This window comes from Hyla sarda, chromosome 7, assembly GCF_029499605.1.
Source record: "Hyla sarda isolate aHylSar1 chromosome 7, aHylSar1.hap1, whole genome shotgun sequence".
Classification (NCBI taxonomy): Eukaryota; Metazoa; Chordata; class Amphibia; order Anura; family Hylidae; genus Hyla; species Hyla sarda.
In genome coordinates, this window is record NC_079195.1 from 72,699,162 (window position 1) to 72,716,546 (window position 17,385).

Consider the following 17,385-nt stretch of genomic DNA (forward strand, 5'->3'; position numbering starts at 1 on the left):
CGTGTATAGGAGAACGGTGCCCTGGTGTCACAAAGTGATCAGTTATTTTCACCAACACCACCCCGTGGCACCACACCTGGGCCCATCACATAACACTGCCTCTCATTTTATTACCAGCTGAAGTGAGACATTGCTGTAGCCAGTGATTAGCTGAGCCGCAGGGTGACGTGTCAGGCACAAAAAGGAGTAAGAAGACCAGGCCTGGAGCATGGAAGACTGTTGTCACCAGCACCACGGGAGCAACAAAAATATATTAAAGTTTAGTGTGTTTATTCTGGCAGCCCAGCATAATGGTTAAAAAAAAAAAACCTCACTGGAGTTCTCCTTTAAGAGGAGAGGTTGTAGACGAGACTATACATTTTAAATAATTGTCAACAGAACACTATGTAGTGCGAAACAGCGTTGTCGCCTCTCTGTGGTACCAACTCTGTGTGTCCATCTCCGTCTTCTCCCTGGGCAACATTGTTGTGAGTATGTGCAATAAAGAACTTTGCTGAACAGAAGAGTGGTGAGTTGCTGACTGTTTCCTTTCTCTACCTACATGTTCGATGGAACTATCCTCTGTTAGTCTGAGCACCACCAGCTTCCTATGAATTAGCCGCTACAGAGCTACAGCAGTCCAGAGGATCAGAAGTAAGCTTTGCTTGGTTGACAATTTTTTCTTACGACCTTCTCATACACATGAACGTTCAGTTTGGCGGAACATTCTTGTGTTCTCTATGGGGAGGATTAAGCCACAGCCAGATTTTTACTGCCTGACCCTTTTCTCCACCAACATCATCTGTCAGTGGGAAGTCTGGAGGCCGCCAAACACCTTAGACAGACTGCAGGACCCACTGGAGGCAGCAGGTTTGGCTCACTTTTGTCTAAGGTACATAGGCACATTAACTTTAGCCTGGAACAGGACTCCAATTCATCAGGTTAGTCCCCAGCTCTTATAGACAGATCTCTTCCTATTTACTGTCAATCAGAGCCAACAAAATTGATGAATCCGAGCCCTGTTCTCAACAATAACCAAAACTAAATGATAGGAAATAACAAGATGATCAGTGGAGGGCCAACCACTGGGATTTTTACCATTCAGAAATAATCATATAGATTTATGATAAGTGAGCCTGTCAGTGTTTTATGCTGACCATGGTTCGGGAAGCACAAAACTAGTGACCGGTTCCCTTTAAGAGATCCCCTATAAATAATGTGAAAAGTTAGGAATCACTGCTGTCTGAAAACATACTAAATCAATAAGACAAATACAGTATTTGCATACCTAGACATCAGTTGTTCATTGCTATCTATTGTTATTGACTAGAAACACTGTTTTATGTTTTAAGAGAGACTGCTCAGTTATGAAAAGTTCCTAAGACTACCACAGATTTTTTTGGCCTTTTTTTTCTTTGGAAGACTGCCCTGCAGTTTTTAAAGGGGTGCTCCACTGCCCCAGCGTTCAGAACATATTGTTCCATTCACGGACTGCAGGGGTTGTGATGTCACGGTGATGACCCTCGTGACGTCACGTCTTGCCCCCTCAATGCAATGCTGTCACGCCCCCCTCCCATAGACTTTCATTGAGGGGATGTGGCGTGACATCACAAGGGTGTAACCGTGACATCACGACCCCCGCAGCCTGCACCCAGCGTTCGGAACAAAATGTTCCAGACACTGGGGCAGTGGAGTAGCCCTTTAAGCCAAAGCCTGTAGTGGATCCAGTAGGAAGGAGAAGTATAAGTTTACATGTCCTATTCCTTTTGAATACACTTCTGGCTTTGGCTCAAAAACTGCAGTGGCAGTTTTCCAATAAATGCCAAAGAAAAACCTGTTTGGAAACCTAGCTTAAGAGACATAGTTTTTCCAATTACTCTGATTCTGAATGACCATTAGTGTAGCACATTATGATTGTTTATGCACAAAATAAATATAAAACACATAAGAACACAACTTGATCGGCAGCGGTTATATCAGCTTAACAGGGACCATGTGGTCATAAAATTAAACTCTGGTGTCAGTGTCTTTTCCTTGTTCAGGTTTTGATGGACAGTCAACGTCTGGGTTTCCTTCTCTTTTTCTTACTGTTTCTGTTGTCACTGATATCATCCTCTGAATCGGAAGGGGTGGGTTGCCTTCTTATCACTTTTTTTTCAACTGTATATTCCTGCTCACCCACCTTTGGATCTGCCTTCACAAGATATTCACCATTTTGGTAAGTGATAGCAACAAATGTTCTTGGGTAAGTGCCATAGACTCTTCGGAGGTCCTCCTTGACAAACTCTGGTAGGTCACGCTTTACACCAAAAATTCTATCCATCCTTCCCCACAGAAGTTCTCCCTTCATAGTGAAGCCTTCTGGCCACACTATAGTGTTTGCTCGCTGATGACTATGAGAATTATTGTAATTCATCCAAGGACTATATGCTGGCATGGTATTATAACTTGGGTAATACCAAGCTGGTGAAGAATATAATGGGTTTGCGCCATAGAAATGATGATATTCAACATGTCCGTTTTGAGAATGGTATGGATCTCCTGCAAATGCATAGGGTCGACTAGTGAAGTTATGCATTTGGATAGACGGAAAAAAATTGTTCATCTCTGAGTAGGGTCCAAATGTGTAAGGTACTGGAGGGTTTGGTTGAAGGTACATTATTGTGTAGTATTCCTGAGGCCTGAAACCATAATGGTACATGTTCTGGAGACTCTTTAAATCATTCTGATTCTTTGATTCTTATGTGCAAATAAGATTGGTAACCTGCAGAGAGAGGAAATAGGAAGCAGTGAATGATTTTGGCCTATACTTTGAGGTTAGGTTCACACTACTGTTGTGCTTATATCCGATTAGGGTCCATTCGGCTCTATTTTTTGCGCTGAACAGATCCAGAACGATTACTAGCACAACTGACCTACAGGTCCCAACGGATCCCATTGATTTTAATGGGGTCCGTAGAGGAACCAGTATTTTACCAGAGTTGAGCAGACTAGCTGACTGGCTGACTGAGCTCCATTTACCAGAACACAACGGCAAGGTGAACAAGCCCTAAAATTGAATATTTGTCAGTTTATTAATGAATCCTTGGAAAGAGGGGCTATGACCGCTTCAATGTCTGAAGCAGTGATAATATTGATCCCCAAGAAGGGGGGGGACAGGGAAAAGATGGAGAATTATCGACCTATATCACTATTGAATACGGATTACAAAATTTTTGCAAAGATATGGGCAGGAAGATTATAAAAGGTTCAGGGTGAGATTATAGGGGAAGAACAGAGGGGTTTTATGGTAGGTAGGAATATGTTTGCTAATATACACAGGACATTCCTCAATATACAAACACGTGGAGGGGACCCCCGCTCCATCCTGTCTTTGGACGCTAACAAAGCGTTCGACAGGGTGGAGTGGGGCTTCCTCTTTGGGGTGGTGGAAAGATTTAGTTTGGGCACTTAAAAGCTATAAAAACGGTTTATTCAGCTCCTACAGCTAAAATTAGTATCAATGGGAATTTTTCTTATACGATATTTTTAAAAAGAGGTTCAAGACAGGGATGTCTGCTATCGCCTTTATTATTTGCACTTTTTATAGAGCCATTAGCAGTCATGGTTAGGAACACAGAGGTCTTTCAGGGGTTTGGGGTACAAGGGGATAGAGACAGAATGCTATTATATGCCGATGATGTGCTTTTGTTTGTTAGGAATCCGGTAGAGAAAGTACAGGAAGTGATTAGGCTGGTGGAAAAATTCGGATGTTTCTCAGGAATGAAAATTAATTGGCAGAAGTCCGGTCTTATGCCTTTGGATGTAGAAATTGAGGTCCCTATTGGCCCTGTAAACGTTAATGATAGTTTGGAATAATTGGGTATTAAGATCTCTAGCACTGTCTCGGATTTTGAGAGATTAAATTTGGTACCTCTGATGGGGAAGGTAAGGGGAAACATAAATGCATGGAGGAAAATGAGATTAGGAATGGCAGATAGAATAGGACTGCTGAGAATGGTATTACTCCCCATGATAACGCATTATTTGAGAGCTTCTTCCATATGGATTAAAAATACTTGGTTTAAAAAATTGGAAAGTATATTAAATAATCTCATATGGGGTGGAAAAAGAGTTAGGATCAAGAGTCAATATCTGTACCATCCCTTAGAGGAAGGAGGGCTGGGTCTCCCTAATTTTCATCAATATTTCATAGCATCCCAACTAACATTGGTTATTCAAGAGCAACAAACATTGTTGGCTTATTTGGAGAGGGGGCGTAAGAAATACGGGTCCATATGGGAGTGGTTGGAGAGTGGGAGTAGAAGAGGAGAACATAGCTAAAGAATTATTGGTACAAGTATGGGATAGTATGAAGTCAGCAATAGGGATAACAAGTAGTGTGTGGTGTACCCCCATATGGGAAAATGAGAACTTCCCAGAAATAAAGAAAATCGCTGAATATTTGAATTGGGAAGATAAAGGAATTAGGTTGGTAGAGCAGGTTTGCACAAATGGGAAGATAATAGATTGGGAGTGTCTGAGTGAACGCTTTAATTTAAAAAATAGTAATTATTTTGCTTATCTACAGTTAAAGGATGCCTTGGGACAAGAAGAACCGAAAGAAAAATGAAAGGTAGAGTGTTATCACATTACAGAATATATTAAAAATGCACGGGGGGGGGGGGGGAAGAAAATAATGAGTACACTATATAAAATGTTAGGTCAGAAGGGTTGGGAGGACGTAGTAAAACGGTTAGGACAGGCACTTGATATAGGTGGAATTTCAGAAGAAGAGTGGAAATTTGTGTTAAAGAATATTAGAACAACAATTAATGCAAATAATAGGGTGTCTTTCTTGATGTTAGTATATCGGGCACAGTACTCACCGCAATTTCTTTATAAAATTAATGTTAGGGAGAATGCACAATGCCCCAAGTGTGGGTTTGAGGGAGGTAATTGGTTACACATGATATGGAATTGGTGTTTGAAACTATTAAAGTTAGAATAGGTGTGGTATTGCTCTTTGAACCTAAGGTCGCAATTTATGGACTAGAGATAGTGGGAACTAAGCATACAGATCTTATACTTGGAGTATTAGGGGTGGCAAAGAATTTGATTCTTAGGAAATGGTTGGCCCCAGCGGTTCCATCAAGGGAAGAATTGTTAGAAGGTATAAATAAGGTTAGAACTTATGAGTTGTTGCTGTTTAAGGACAGTGAAAGAAATAAAAAAAATCGAGAATAAATGGCTACCCTGGGAGAAAGGAGAAAGGAGATAGTGAAAAGGAGAAAAGAGTAGGAGAGAAGTAGGGAAAGGAAGGAAGTTAATGGATTCCGGGCAGGCTGTCTTAAGGGGAGGGAGGGAAAAGGGGGGGGGGGGCTTTGGTTTTGATAATGCTGTAAGTAATAATGGATTTTGTATGTATTAAAATTTAAATAAAAAATAGAAAAAAAAAGAATATTTGTCAGTTTCCACTAAAAAATAATAGTGATATAGAAATCATCTATAATTTTAACATGTCCACAGATCTACTTGTTTTTTAAACGATGACAAAACACCCTTTTTGTCATGATTTAAACTTTTTGGCCTATTTAATAGCAATTGATATAAATTAATTAATTGATACATGCTATCCTTAGTCTGTGGGTCAGTACGATTCCAATTATACTAAACTTGGATAATTGTTGTTTCGTTTTTAGGGAACAAAAATAGAAAACTTGGAAAAGGAAAAAAAAAAAAAACCTCTCTTTAATGCAAGGTTCTGACTCCTATAACGTTTTTATTTTTCCAGCTACGAAGCTATTTTCATTTTTTGCAACATGAGCTCATTTAAGACTTTTTGATCACCTTTTTTAAATGTTTTTTCTGTTACATGATTTTTTTGCTTTTATGTTATTCACCGTGCATGATCAGAAACACCATAATTTTTTACAGTGTTTTATTTGAAAAAATGGGGGAGTGATTGAAACTTTTATTGGGAGGGGGGGGGGTATATATTTTTTTTAATTTGTTTCCTTTTTTTTTCTTTACAAATGACAGTAGATGGCTTGCAGGGATAAATATTATGCTTGCATTACATTGATCTGTGTTTTCATTGCTCGAATGCTAAGGGCTGCCTAAGGCAACCTTAAGCAATCGCCAATCTGTGGAGTATCAGGAAGGATGGAGCCAGCTTCGATGTCCTTCATTACCGGCAGATGTCAGTTGCTAATAGCAGCGGGGATCTGCCAGTTATGATGCGGACCCGACCAATGGGCCAGCACCATGTTCCCCTCACTCGGCCCTTGACGTACAAAAAAAATCCACAAAAAAATCCCTCCAACTGTTTTTTAGGCTCGACTTTTGTACACACTTGATTAAACATGTCTCTTTTTTTGTGTGTAAATATTTTGCATAACTCTAATCAAACAGAACTTAGACCAGGATTATTCACTGAACTGTCAGTCCAAGCCAGCTAAATTAAATGGGCACTCCAGCGGAAACCAAATGTTTTCAAATCAACTGGTTCCAGAAAGTTTAACAGATTTGTAAGTTACTTTTATTTAAAAATTGTAAGCCTTCCAGTACTTAGCAGCTGCTATATGCTCCAGAGAAAGTTGAGTAGTTCTTTCCAGTCTGACCACAGTGCTCTGAGCTGACACCTCTGTCAGTGTCAGAAACTGTCAAGAGTAGGAGTAAATCCCAGTAGCAAACCTCTTCTGCTCTGGACAGTTCCTGAGAGGGACAGAGGTGTCAGCAGAGAGCACTGTGGTCAGACTGGAAAGAACTATGCAACTTCCTCTGGAGCATACAGCAGCAGATAAGTACTGGAAGGATTAAAATTGTTAAATAGAAGTAATTTACAAATCTGTATAACTTTCTGGCACCAGTTGATTTTTTTTCTACCTACGTTCCCCTTTAACAATGATCTATTTGAACTTTTGTTTTTCTATTATGTATAGGTCAAAGAGCTCTTTTTGGATGTAAATTCTCTAAAATTGGCCCTGCATGTATGCATGGCTATCTTAAGGGTCTATTCACATGTACAGTATTCTGCGCAGATTTGATGCACAGGATTTTCTGATGCAGATTTCAATTTAAACGGAATGACTTAAAGGAGTAGTCCAGTGGTGATTCAGTGGTGAGCAACTTATCCCCTATCCTAAGGATAGGGGATAAGTTGCAGATCGCGGGGGGTCCGACCGTTGGGGCCCCCCGAGATCTCCTGTATGGAGCCCCGACAGCCGGCGGGAAGGGGGCGTGTCGACCTCCGCACGAGGCGGCGGCCGACACGCCCCCTCAATACAACTCTATGGCAGAGCCGAAGCGCTGCCTTCGGCAATCTCCGGCTCTGCCATAGAGATGTATTGAGGGGGCGTGTCGGCCGCCGCCTCGTGCGGGGGTCGACACCCGCTATCTCGGCGGAGAGCCAGGGCCCCGTACAGAGAGATCGCAGGGGGCCCCAGCGGTCGGACCCCCCGCGATCTCAAACTTATCCCCTATCCTTAGGATAGGGGATAAGTTTTTCACCACTGGACTACCCCTTTAAAATCCTTCACATCAAATCTGTGCAGAATACTGTACGTGTGAATAGACCCTAAAGGTGTATTTCCAGCATAGATATTCTGATATGCCATAATTGTCTGATAGGTGTCACATTGGGGACACACACCTATCTCCAGTGTTGGGAATGAATGGAGAGATGTCCGCATTTATGAAACTGATGAACATGTAGGGAAATCCTGTTCTGGATATTAGCTGATATACGCGAGACCCTCATCTGTCAGACATTTATGTTATAACCTTTGAATATGTCATAAATGCCTGTGATAGGAACACCCCTTTATAGATACCTTATATGTATGTGTGGTGTCCCGGTACAGGACCTTGTCCTGTTCCTGTCTTAAGTCCCCTCAGTTAGAGTCCCTCCATTCCACAGGGCTCTCCTGCAGGGCTTTCCCCTTGTTCGCCTCGTATAAATGTTTTCCTGCATATTGCTCAGATTGTATATAGAGGTAGTGCAAATGTATAGGACCTTCCTAGGTCATGTGATATATTATAATGGTTGTACAAATGTTTAGGACCTTCCTGGGTCATGTGATAATGTCATGTGATGTACCCAGAGTTCTCTGGGTTCAGGACCTAATGGCTTTGCAACCAATGGGATTAGTCCAGCCCCCTAGTATATAAGGGGCTGCAGTCACTAAATTCACTCTCTTGCTCTCTCTTGGTTCTTGCTCATCATCCTGTACACTTCAGCAATACCACTTGAAGCACAATTGCAACTAGGTCAAAGCCTAAAGAACCAGCAGCCACTAAAACCGTGAGTTATAAAGCTCTATCTGTAAATACTTTGTGACTACTGTTCAACTCAAATCCTATAATTAGTAGCGCAGTGGCCTGCTTAAAGCTCAAGACTTTTAGTCCCAGCAAAGCCTATGAGGAACCTGCATCCCGGATACCTCAGGAGAAACTGTATGTTTATAAAGTATGCAAAAAGAAAAACGGCAGCACAGCAGTATGTCGTTTATTCAGGGTCCATACAGTACATTAGGATGGGGGGGTGAAGGAAAAAGAGCTCAACTGAGCCCGAGAAGCAACAGCGCCATTTCGCAGTCAAACCACACGGTTTGGTAATAACTCCTTACCGGGCCACGTCAGAACTACGCCGACGCTGATTGACAGCAAGTGCACCCATGGGGGACGAGGCAGCATTTCTGACAGTCCGCTACGTCAAGGAACCTGGGAGGTATACGTGGCCACCGTGGGCCTCAGTAAGTGTCTCTCCAGCTGTTCACATTTTAGACGTACAACGCGGTGGATAAAAGGTAACAAATGTATACATTACAACATTGTATCCTTATTAGGATATAAATCTTTCAAAGTCCTCTGACCTGTGGAGGCAAAAAAAGAGAAAAGATGCAGAACGAGCAACTGAGGTCTGGGAGGGAGGAGAAAAGAGGAAGAGACAGTCAGATGGAAAAGAGAAATGGGGACGGGGAGGAGGGGGGAAGAGAGAGAGTGAGAAGGATGGTGAGAATGAGAAGGATGGGGAGAATGAAGAAGAGAGGAACATCATAGGAACATGTGATAGACTATAAGTAATTGGTCCATGTAACAAGTAGTGTTAATTAGCAGAAGATGTTCAGTTCATTCCTCTCGTTGAACCCAGCAGGGCTGATCGCATTCAATTGCAAGATCCATACTGCTTCTTTCTGTAACAGGGTTTTCTTTTTGTCACAGCCGGGTTTCGCAGTCCTGACTTTCTCTATTCCTAAGAAATGCAATACAGCTAGATCACCTGCATGATGCTCCCTGACATGGTCAGACAGTCGTGGCACACCAATTCCAAGATGGGTGTGTCTGAAATGTTTTCTAAATCTCACAAACATGGGTCTAGTCGTGGAGCCCACATAGAACATCTGACAGGGGCATTTGATGCAGTAGATGACATGGTCGGTTCGACATGTAATGAAGTCTTTAACATGTATTTGGGTGCCGCCGATTTGGTAGTTCTTTCCTGGGAGTAGGAACTTGCAGAAGGAGCATATACCGCATTTGTGATTGCCTGTTGGGCCATTTTCATCCAGCCAAGTCTTTTTTTCTTCCTTAGGTGGAAGGTAGGTGCTACGTACCAAAACATCAGCCCTGCTGGGTTCAACAAGAGGAATGAACTGAACGTCTTCTGCTAATTAACACTACTTGTTACATGGACCAATTACTTATAGTCTATCACATGTTCCTATGATGTTCCTCTCTTCTTCATTCTCCCCATCCTTCACCCTCCTTCTCACTCTCTCTCTTCCCCCCTCCTCCTCCTCCCCGTCCCCATTTCTCTTTTCCATCTGACTGTCTCTTCCTCTTTTCTCCTCCCTCCCAGACCTCAGTTGCTCTTTCGGCATCTTTTCTCTTTTTTTGCCTCCACAGGTCAGAGGACTTTGAAAGACTTATATCCTAATAAGGATACAATGTTGTAATGTATACATTTGTTTTCAAGTATGCTTAGGCATTCCTCTGTTACCTTTTATCCACCGCGTTGTACATCTAAAATGTGAACAGCTTGAGAGACACTTACTGAGGCCCACGGTGGCCACGTATACCTCCCAGGTTCCTTGACGTAGCGGACTGTCAGAAACGCTGCCTCATCCCCCACTGGTGCACTTGCTGGCAATCAGCATCGGCGTAGTTCTGACGCGGCCCATAAGGAGTTATTACTGGGCCGTGTGTTTAGGTCTGTAAGGCGTGACCAAGCGGTTTGACTGTGAAACGGTGCTGTCGCTTCTCGGGCTCAGATGAGCTCTTTTTCCTGCACCTCCCCCCCGTCCTAATGTACTGTATGGACCCTGAATAAACGACGTCCTGCTTGGAAGGGTGAGTGCTGTACTGCCGTTTTTCTTTTTGCATATTGTAGGCACATGTGTCTACAGCATTCTGCACCACCGTTCAATACAGTACAGACATCCCGACATTCAGAAGTGATTACACACGGGTTCCAGTGCCGGGTGCTCTTCTCTATTTTTGGGACGTATGTTTATAAAGACTGCTTGCACAAGAAGTTAAGTAAGATTTCCAGTTATCTCATAAATCCTGCTGTGGACATTCCATTTATTTTCCTGCCGTTTCTGGGCCGGTTGTCGGCAAGGCCTTCCATACAAAATAACCGCATCCTAGCGTCACGACAAACCAAGGGTTAATACCACCAGACCCTGTAGCACCATTGCCTCACCCGACACTACATATGCACTGCATTAGTAACACAAAGTTTATTTATTGAAGGTATTTACCTACCATAACATTAACAGAGATATGATTGATATCCAAGCTAATATTACAGCATGACAAAACATGCTCTAGTATTATTGATTATAATGGGAGAGCAGCTCTAAATCATCAAATGACACATTTATCTAAGGATCCAGCAACTTTAGATAATGTAGTGTTTCCCAACTAGTGTGCCCCAATATTGCAAAACTACAACTCACAGCATGCCCGGACAGCAAGGCTGGAAGTTGTGGTTTTGCAACAGCTGGAGGTATTCTGGTTGTGAAACACTGATGCATATGGAGGTTTCTACTCCTAGTTGGCAGCGTCATCATTGCCTAGAGACAGCTTTTTAAGAACAGTTTGCTAGGCAAAGTAGTTGGTTCTAGAGTGGCATTTATATTTACTGATCCTGCTGCCAACAAACCTGGAGGTACCATGGTTGTGAAACACTGATGCAGATGTTTCTGCCGTGGAAATCCAGATTCCGGAAAAGTTCAATGTTTTTGCGGATTCTTCACAGAAATGCAATGCAGTCTATGAAGATGACATATTTCTGATCAGTGCTTTCTGAACACATTACATGGTATAATACATCAGAAACATATTTACATGGGGGGGGGGGACAGATGCAAGGGGGCCCAGGGGACACTGTAGGGAGGCTGCCTGACAGGGCATCAAGGGTATGGGGGTAACACTTCCCATACTGGGCCCCCACAAACTTCCCCTCTTAAGAACAGCCGTCCTCAGTGCCCAGTACTGGAGGGTGAACGATGAAGTGGCCACTCGGGCCTAGTGACAGTTCCTGGGGCCCGAGTGGCCACTTCGTCGTCCACCCTCCAGCAGTGGGCACTGAGGACGGCTGAGTATACATTCTGATCAAAAGGTAAAAGCCCACTCGCCACATCAAGGCCAATGATTTAGAGTGGATCCCCAATGTCCCTAGCATAAAATGGTATAGCAAGCCCAAGCATCTGACATCTGACATAGGTGAACTCAGCTGAGATCTTGACGCAACTGATGACAAGTTGTATGCATGAGTTGTATGGCATCCATATGGCATCTATTATTTCTAGACGCCAGACAGGCGTGTCTAACCATCCGGCGTTAAATTGAGATGCTGTAGGATTGTGAACTGTCCCATTCAAATGAATGGGGATAGTTCTAGCCCTAGTTTTCACCATAGACCCGTAATGACCCGGAATCGGCATAAATCGCAAGTGTGAATTCACTTGCGATTTGCGCCGATCGCCGACATGGGGGGGTCTGATAGATATCAGCAGTCACCCCGGCCCGGTCCCCGCCCGGTGCGCGGCGGGGACCGAAATTCCCACGGGCGTATGGATACGCCCTTCGTCCTTAAGTACCAGGATGCAAGGGCGTATGCATACGCCCTTCGTCCCCAACAGGTTAAGGACGCAGGGCATCCCTGTACACCCTGAGTCCGCTCCCTTTCTATAAAGCGGGGCCATAGTGGGTCGGGCCTGGCCTCTAACAATGGCCGGGACCCGTGGCTAATAGCGCACGGCACTGATCATGGTGCCTCGCGCTATTAACCCTTTAGACGCAGCGTTCAAAGTTGATTGAAGCGTCTAAAGTGAAAGTGAAGTGCTGCCAGTTAGCTCAGTGGGCTGTTGGGGACCACTGCAGCGAAATGGCGGCGTCCCAAACAGCTGGCAGACACAAGGAGGGTCCCTACCATCCTCCTGCATCGCTGATCGTCGAATGACTGCTCAGTGTCTGAGATCCAGGCATGAGCAGTCAAGCGGCAGAATCATCGATCAATGATTTCCTATGAGAAACCATTGATCAATGTAAAAGATCAGTTAGTGCAGTGTTATAGCCCCCTATGGGAGCTATAACACTGCAAAAAAAAGTGAAAAAGAAAAAAGTTAATAAAGATCATTTAACCCCTTCCCGAATAAAAGTTTGAATCACCCCCCCCCCCCCCCACTTTTCCCATTTAAAAAAAAAAACTGTGTAAGGAAAAATAAACATATGTGGTATCCCCGCATGCTGAAATGTACGAATTATAAAAATATATTGTTAATTAAACTGCACGGTCAATGGAGTACGCGCAAAAAAATTCCAAAGTTCAAAATAGCATATTTTTGGTCACTTTTTAAATCATGAAAAAATGAATAAAAAGCGATCAAAAAGTCCTATCAATACAAAAATGATACCACTAAAAACATCAGATCACAGCGCAAAAAATGAGCCCTCATACCGCCCTGTATAGGGATCAGAACATGACAATTTTAAACGTATACATTTTCGTGCATGTACTTATGTAGGGTATCATTTTGATTGTATGGACCTACAGAATAAAGGGAAGGTGTCATCTTTACAGAAAAATGTACTCCATAGAAACAGAAGCCCCTAAAAGTTACTAAATTGTGTTTTTTCTTCAATTTTGTCACACAATGATGTTTTTTTTTCCATTTCGCTGTCGATTTTTAGGTAAAATGACTGATGTCATTACAAAGTAGAATTGGTGGTGCAAAAATAAGCCATTACATCGATTTTTAGGTGCAAAATTGAAAGAATTATGATTTTTTTAAAGATAAGGAGTGCAAAAACGGAAAAACCCTGAGTCCCAGGCACCTCTATAAACAAGTATATAGCACTTCTTGCAATGACTGTAAAAACATGTGCCCAAAGTTATCTATAATTCTATAAATCTCACATTTTGCAACTATTTATACAGTTTGCTTTTTCAAGAGACACAAAAGAGGTTGATGTATTGTGTTAAGTTTGCTTTCCGCTACTAAACATAACTTTTTGCCTGCAGGCTCATTTTAAACTATAACCAACCTAAACGTTTGATAAATTAAATGAATTAGTTGTGTTAGTCAATAAAGCGATGTGTGGTATTGTGATCCTACCTGGTTGTAGACATGTACCTGTGTGCTGGATGCATACTAGAAGGGTCACCTCAACTCCAAGCAGTGTGACTAGTCAAAAAAGCCATCATGTTCGGCTGTACTGGCCTCCGAGTCCCAGATCACCCGAAGCAGTCAGTGCATAAGTGACTCTGTCCAGTATAACACGCTCATTTACTATAATCCTCGCACCCAGATAAGCAGACTCTCTCCTCCCACCTGACAGCAGACAAAAGGTTACCAGGAACACAAACATAATCAGTAGCAACTGAAGTGCATGGCTAGAGATTTACATGAGCCAAGTCCATCATGTATTCTCTACTTCCGAATTTCTTTGCAGCGTGCACAATAAAGCTCTTGTATAACCAGCTCCTGATTCAATGTATGTCCAATCTACTGCAGATTTGATGCTGTGTAAATCAATCTAAGGGTATGTTCACACAAGCAAAAGAGCTCCCCCAAAAACATATAAAAACGCCTCCAAAAAGTTTGGTTTCCAGCTCCCATTGACTTTAAATGGGCACTCTAATTAAAACGAAATTTTGCTATTGCACTCCTAATGGTAAAAAATCTTTGTAATGTACTTTGTTTAAAAAAAAAAGAAGTTTTCTATGTTTTATTTGTGTTTAAAAAAGCTGCAACTAGGTGTCTCCCTACTTGTCCAGATCACATTTACCCCCCCCCCCCCCCCCCCCCATCCCTTTCACAGACGTTGGACTCCTGCCGGCCTGGCAGAAATTCAAGATCAGGAAGTGCAGTCTGGGAGTGCTGAGGTGTGTGTGTGCAGCCTTAGCCAATCATAGCTCATCTCACACACTGGACTGCTCGAGGCTGTGTATAGCAGAGTGAGGGAGGAAGTTCTCCCCTGTGTGGCTGCTGGGTAATGCCCCTTCCCAGTCTGTGAATCTGAGTGAGACTGAGCCGAAAATACAGAGCAATATCAAGGTAGAAAACTAAAAAAATAATAAAAATAAAGGCAAGGGGGTGTATTATCATGATGGAGGCATTGAACTGGGAGGAATATAAAATTTAACAAGATCAAGAGAGGTACTCTTTAATAGGTAATGGCCAAAACAGCATAAATATTGCAATGAAAATAAGAAGTCACTAATTACTTTTTCACAACTGTTCTACCTGGAAGCTCACATTGAAATCAATGAAAACTTTAAAAAAATGGATGAAAAAAAAAGATAATCCAAAAACACCTGTATTTCAAAAACCATGTGTAAAAACCATGTTGATTATGAGCTCTTTTTATAAATGTTTTGTTTTTATTAGTTTTCTGGCCAGATGAAGCGGGAGACCGTGAAACAGGCTTGTAGCCATCACCCCGCTCGGCTGCAGGCAGCCAGCCATCTTTTAACCCCTTAAGGACTCAGCCCATTTTGGCCTTAAGGACTCAGACAATTTAATTTTTACATTTTCATTTTTTCCTCCTCGCCTTCTAAAAATCATAACTCTTTTATATTTTCATCCACAGACTAGTATGAGGGCTTGTTTTTTGCGCAACCAGTTGTCCTTTGTAATGACATAACTCATTATATCATAAAATGTATGGCGCAATCAAAAAACACTATTTTTGTGGGGAAATTAAAACGAAAAACGTTTGGAAGGTTTTGTTTTCACGCCGTACAATTTATGGTAAAAATGACATGTGTTCTTTATTCTTAGGGTCAATACGATTAAAATGATACCCATTATTACATACTTTTATATTATTGTTGTGCTTAAAAAAAATCACAAACTTTTTAACCAAATTAGTACGTTTATAATCCCTTTATTTTGATGACCTCTAACTTTTTTATTTTTCCGTATAAGCGGTGGTATGGGGGCTCATTTTTTGCACCATGATCTGTACTTTTTTTTGATACTACATTTGCATATTAAAAAACTTTTAATAAATTTTTAATAATTTTTTTTTAATAAAATGTATAAAAAAAAGTAGGAATTTTGGACTTTTTTTTTTTTCGTTCACGCCGTTCACCGTACGGGATCATTAACATTTTATTTTAATAGTTTGGACATTTACGCACGCGGCGATACCAAATATGTCTATAAAAAAAATGGCTATCTAGGGTGCCACATTGGAGATTGCGGGGGTCCCCAGCAGTGGGACACCTTTAGATAGGGGATAAGATGCTTTTCGACTTAGTACCCCTTTAATGGTACATGTATGCAGTGGTAGCTTTTCTTGTGACTTTTGTAATATAGTTTTGTGCAAAAACAAATATACTTTAAACTTGCTGTACATAGAGCTCTAAAAGTCACATGGCTTGCTACCTACAATGATGGCTTTTAATTGCTGTGTGTTCAGCAGTGTGTAGTTTAAAAGAGCTGATAACCAATACCCTATTATTATTCTTCCCTGACCTCACATTGAATCACCTTGCATGACCCCAGGCATGGACTAAGCTCTTTACCGGAAAGTACTGACAACTATCTCCTTGTGTTTAACCCCTTAAGGACCCAGCCCAAATATACCTTAAGGACCCGGCCATTTTTTGAACATCTGACCACTGTCACTTCAAGCATTAATAACTCTGGGATGCTTTTACCTGTCAATCTGATTCCGAGATAGTTTTTCCGTGACATTTTCTACTTTATGTTAGTGGTAAAATTTTGTTGATACTTGTATCATTTCTTGGTGAAAAATTCCAAAATTTTATGAAAAAATTTAAAATTTAGCATTTTTTTAACTTTGAAGCTCTCTGCTTATAAGGAAAATGGATATTCCAAATAAATTATACATTGATTAACATATACAATATGTCTACTTTATGACTGCATCATAAAGTTTACATGTTTTTACTTTTGGAAGACATCAGAGGGCTTCAAAGTTCAGCAGCAATTTTCAAATTTTTCACAAAATTTTCAAAATCAGAATTTTTCAGGGACCAGTTCAGTTTTGAAGTGAGTCTGAAGGGCCTTCATATTAGAAATACCCCACAAATGACACAAATTATAAAAACTGCACCCCTCAAAGTATTCAAAATGACATTCAGTAAGTGTGTTAACCCTTTAGGTGTTTCACAGGAATAGCAGCAAAGTGAAGGAGAAAATTCAAAATCTTCATTTTTTACACTCGCATGTTCTTGTAGACCCAGTTTTTGAATTGAAGTGGTAATAGGAGAAAAAGCCCCCAAAATGTGTAACCCAATTTCTCTCGAGTAAGGAAATACCTCATATGTGTATGTCAAGTGTTCGGCGGGCGCAGTAGAGGGCTCAGAAGGGAAGGAGCGACAATGGGATTTTGGAGAGTGAATTTTTCTGAAATGGTTTTTGGGGGGCATGTCACATTTAGAAAGCTCCTATGGTGCCAGAACAGCAGAAAACCCCACATGGCATACCATTTTGGAAACTACACCCCTCAAGGCACGTAACAAGGGGTCCAGTTGGCCTTAACACCCCACAGGTGTTTGACGACTTTTCGTTAAAATCGGATGTGTAAATGGGAAAAAAAAATTCACACTAAAGTGCAGTTTTTCCGCCAAATTTACCATTTTTACAAAGGGTAATGGGAGAAAATGACCCCCAAATTTGTAACCCCATCTCTTCTGAGTATGGAAATACCCCATGTTAGGACGTAAAATGCTTTGCGGGCAAACCACAATGCTCAGAAGAGAAGGAGTCACATTTGGCTTTTTGAAAGCAACTTTTGCTGAAATGGTTTTTTGGGGGCATGCCGCATTTAGGAAGCCCCTGTAGTGCCAGAACAGCAAAAAAATACCCACATGGCATACTATTTTAGAAACTACACCCCTCAAGGAATGTAACAAGGGGTCCGCTGAGCCTTAACACCCCA

The 17,385-nt window shown here is 41.7% G+C and overlaps 1 protein-coding gene across 3 annotated transcripts in view; it reads right to left on the reverse strand.

The window, feature by feature from the left end:
• Window positions 1-1,736: 1,736 nt before the first annotated feature.
• C7H10orf95 (chromosome 7 C10orf95 homolog) overlaps window positions 1,737-17,385 on the reverse strand; it is a 45,511-nt gene continuing 29,862 nt past the window's right edge. For all 3 annotated transcript variants that reach the window (XM_056529703.1, XM_056529701.1, XM_056529704.1), the window contains exon 2: window positions 1,737-2,743. In XM_056529703.1, the coding sequence (XP_056385678.1) occupies window positions 2,036-2,680 (645 nt within the window). In that variant the 5' untranslated portion in view covers window positions 2,681-2,743 and the 3' untranslated portion in view covers window positions 1,737-2,035. The remainder of the gene's footprint in view (window positions 2,744-17,385) is intronic.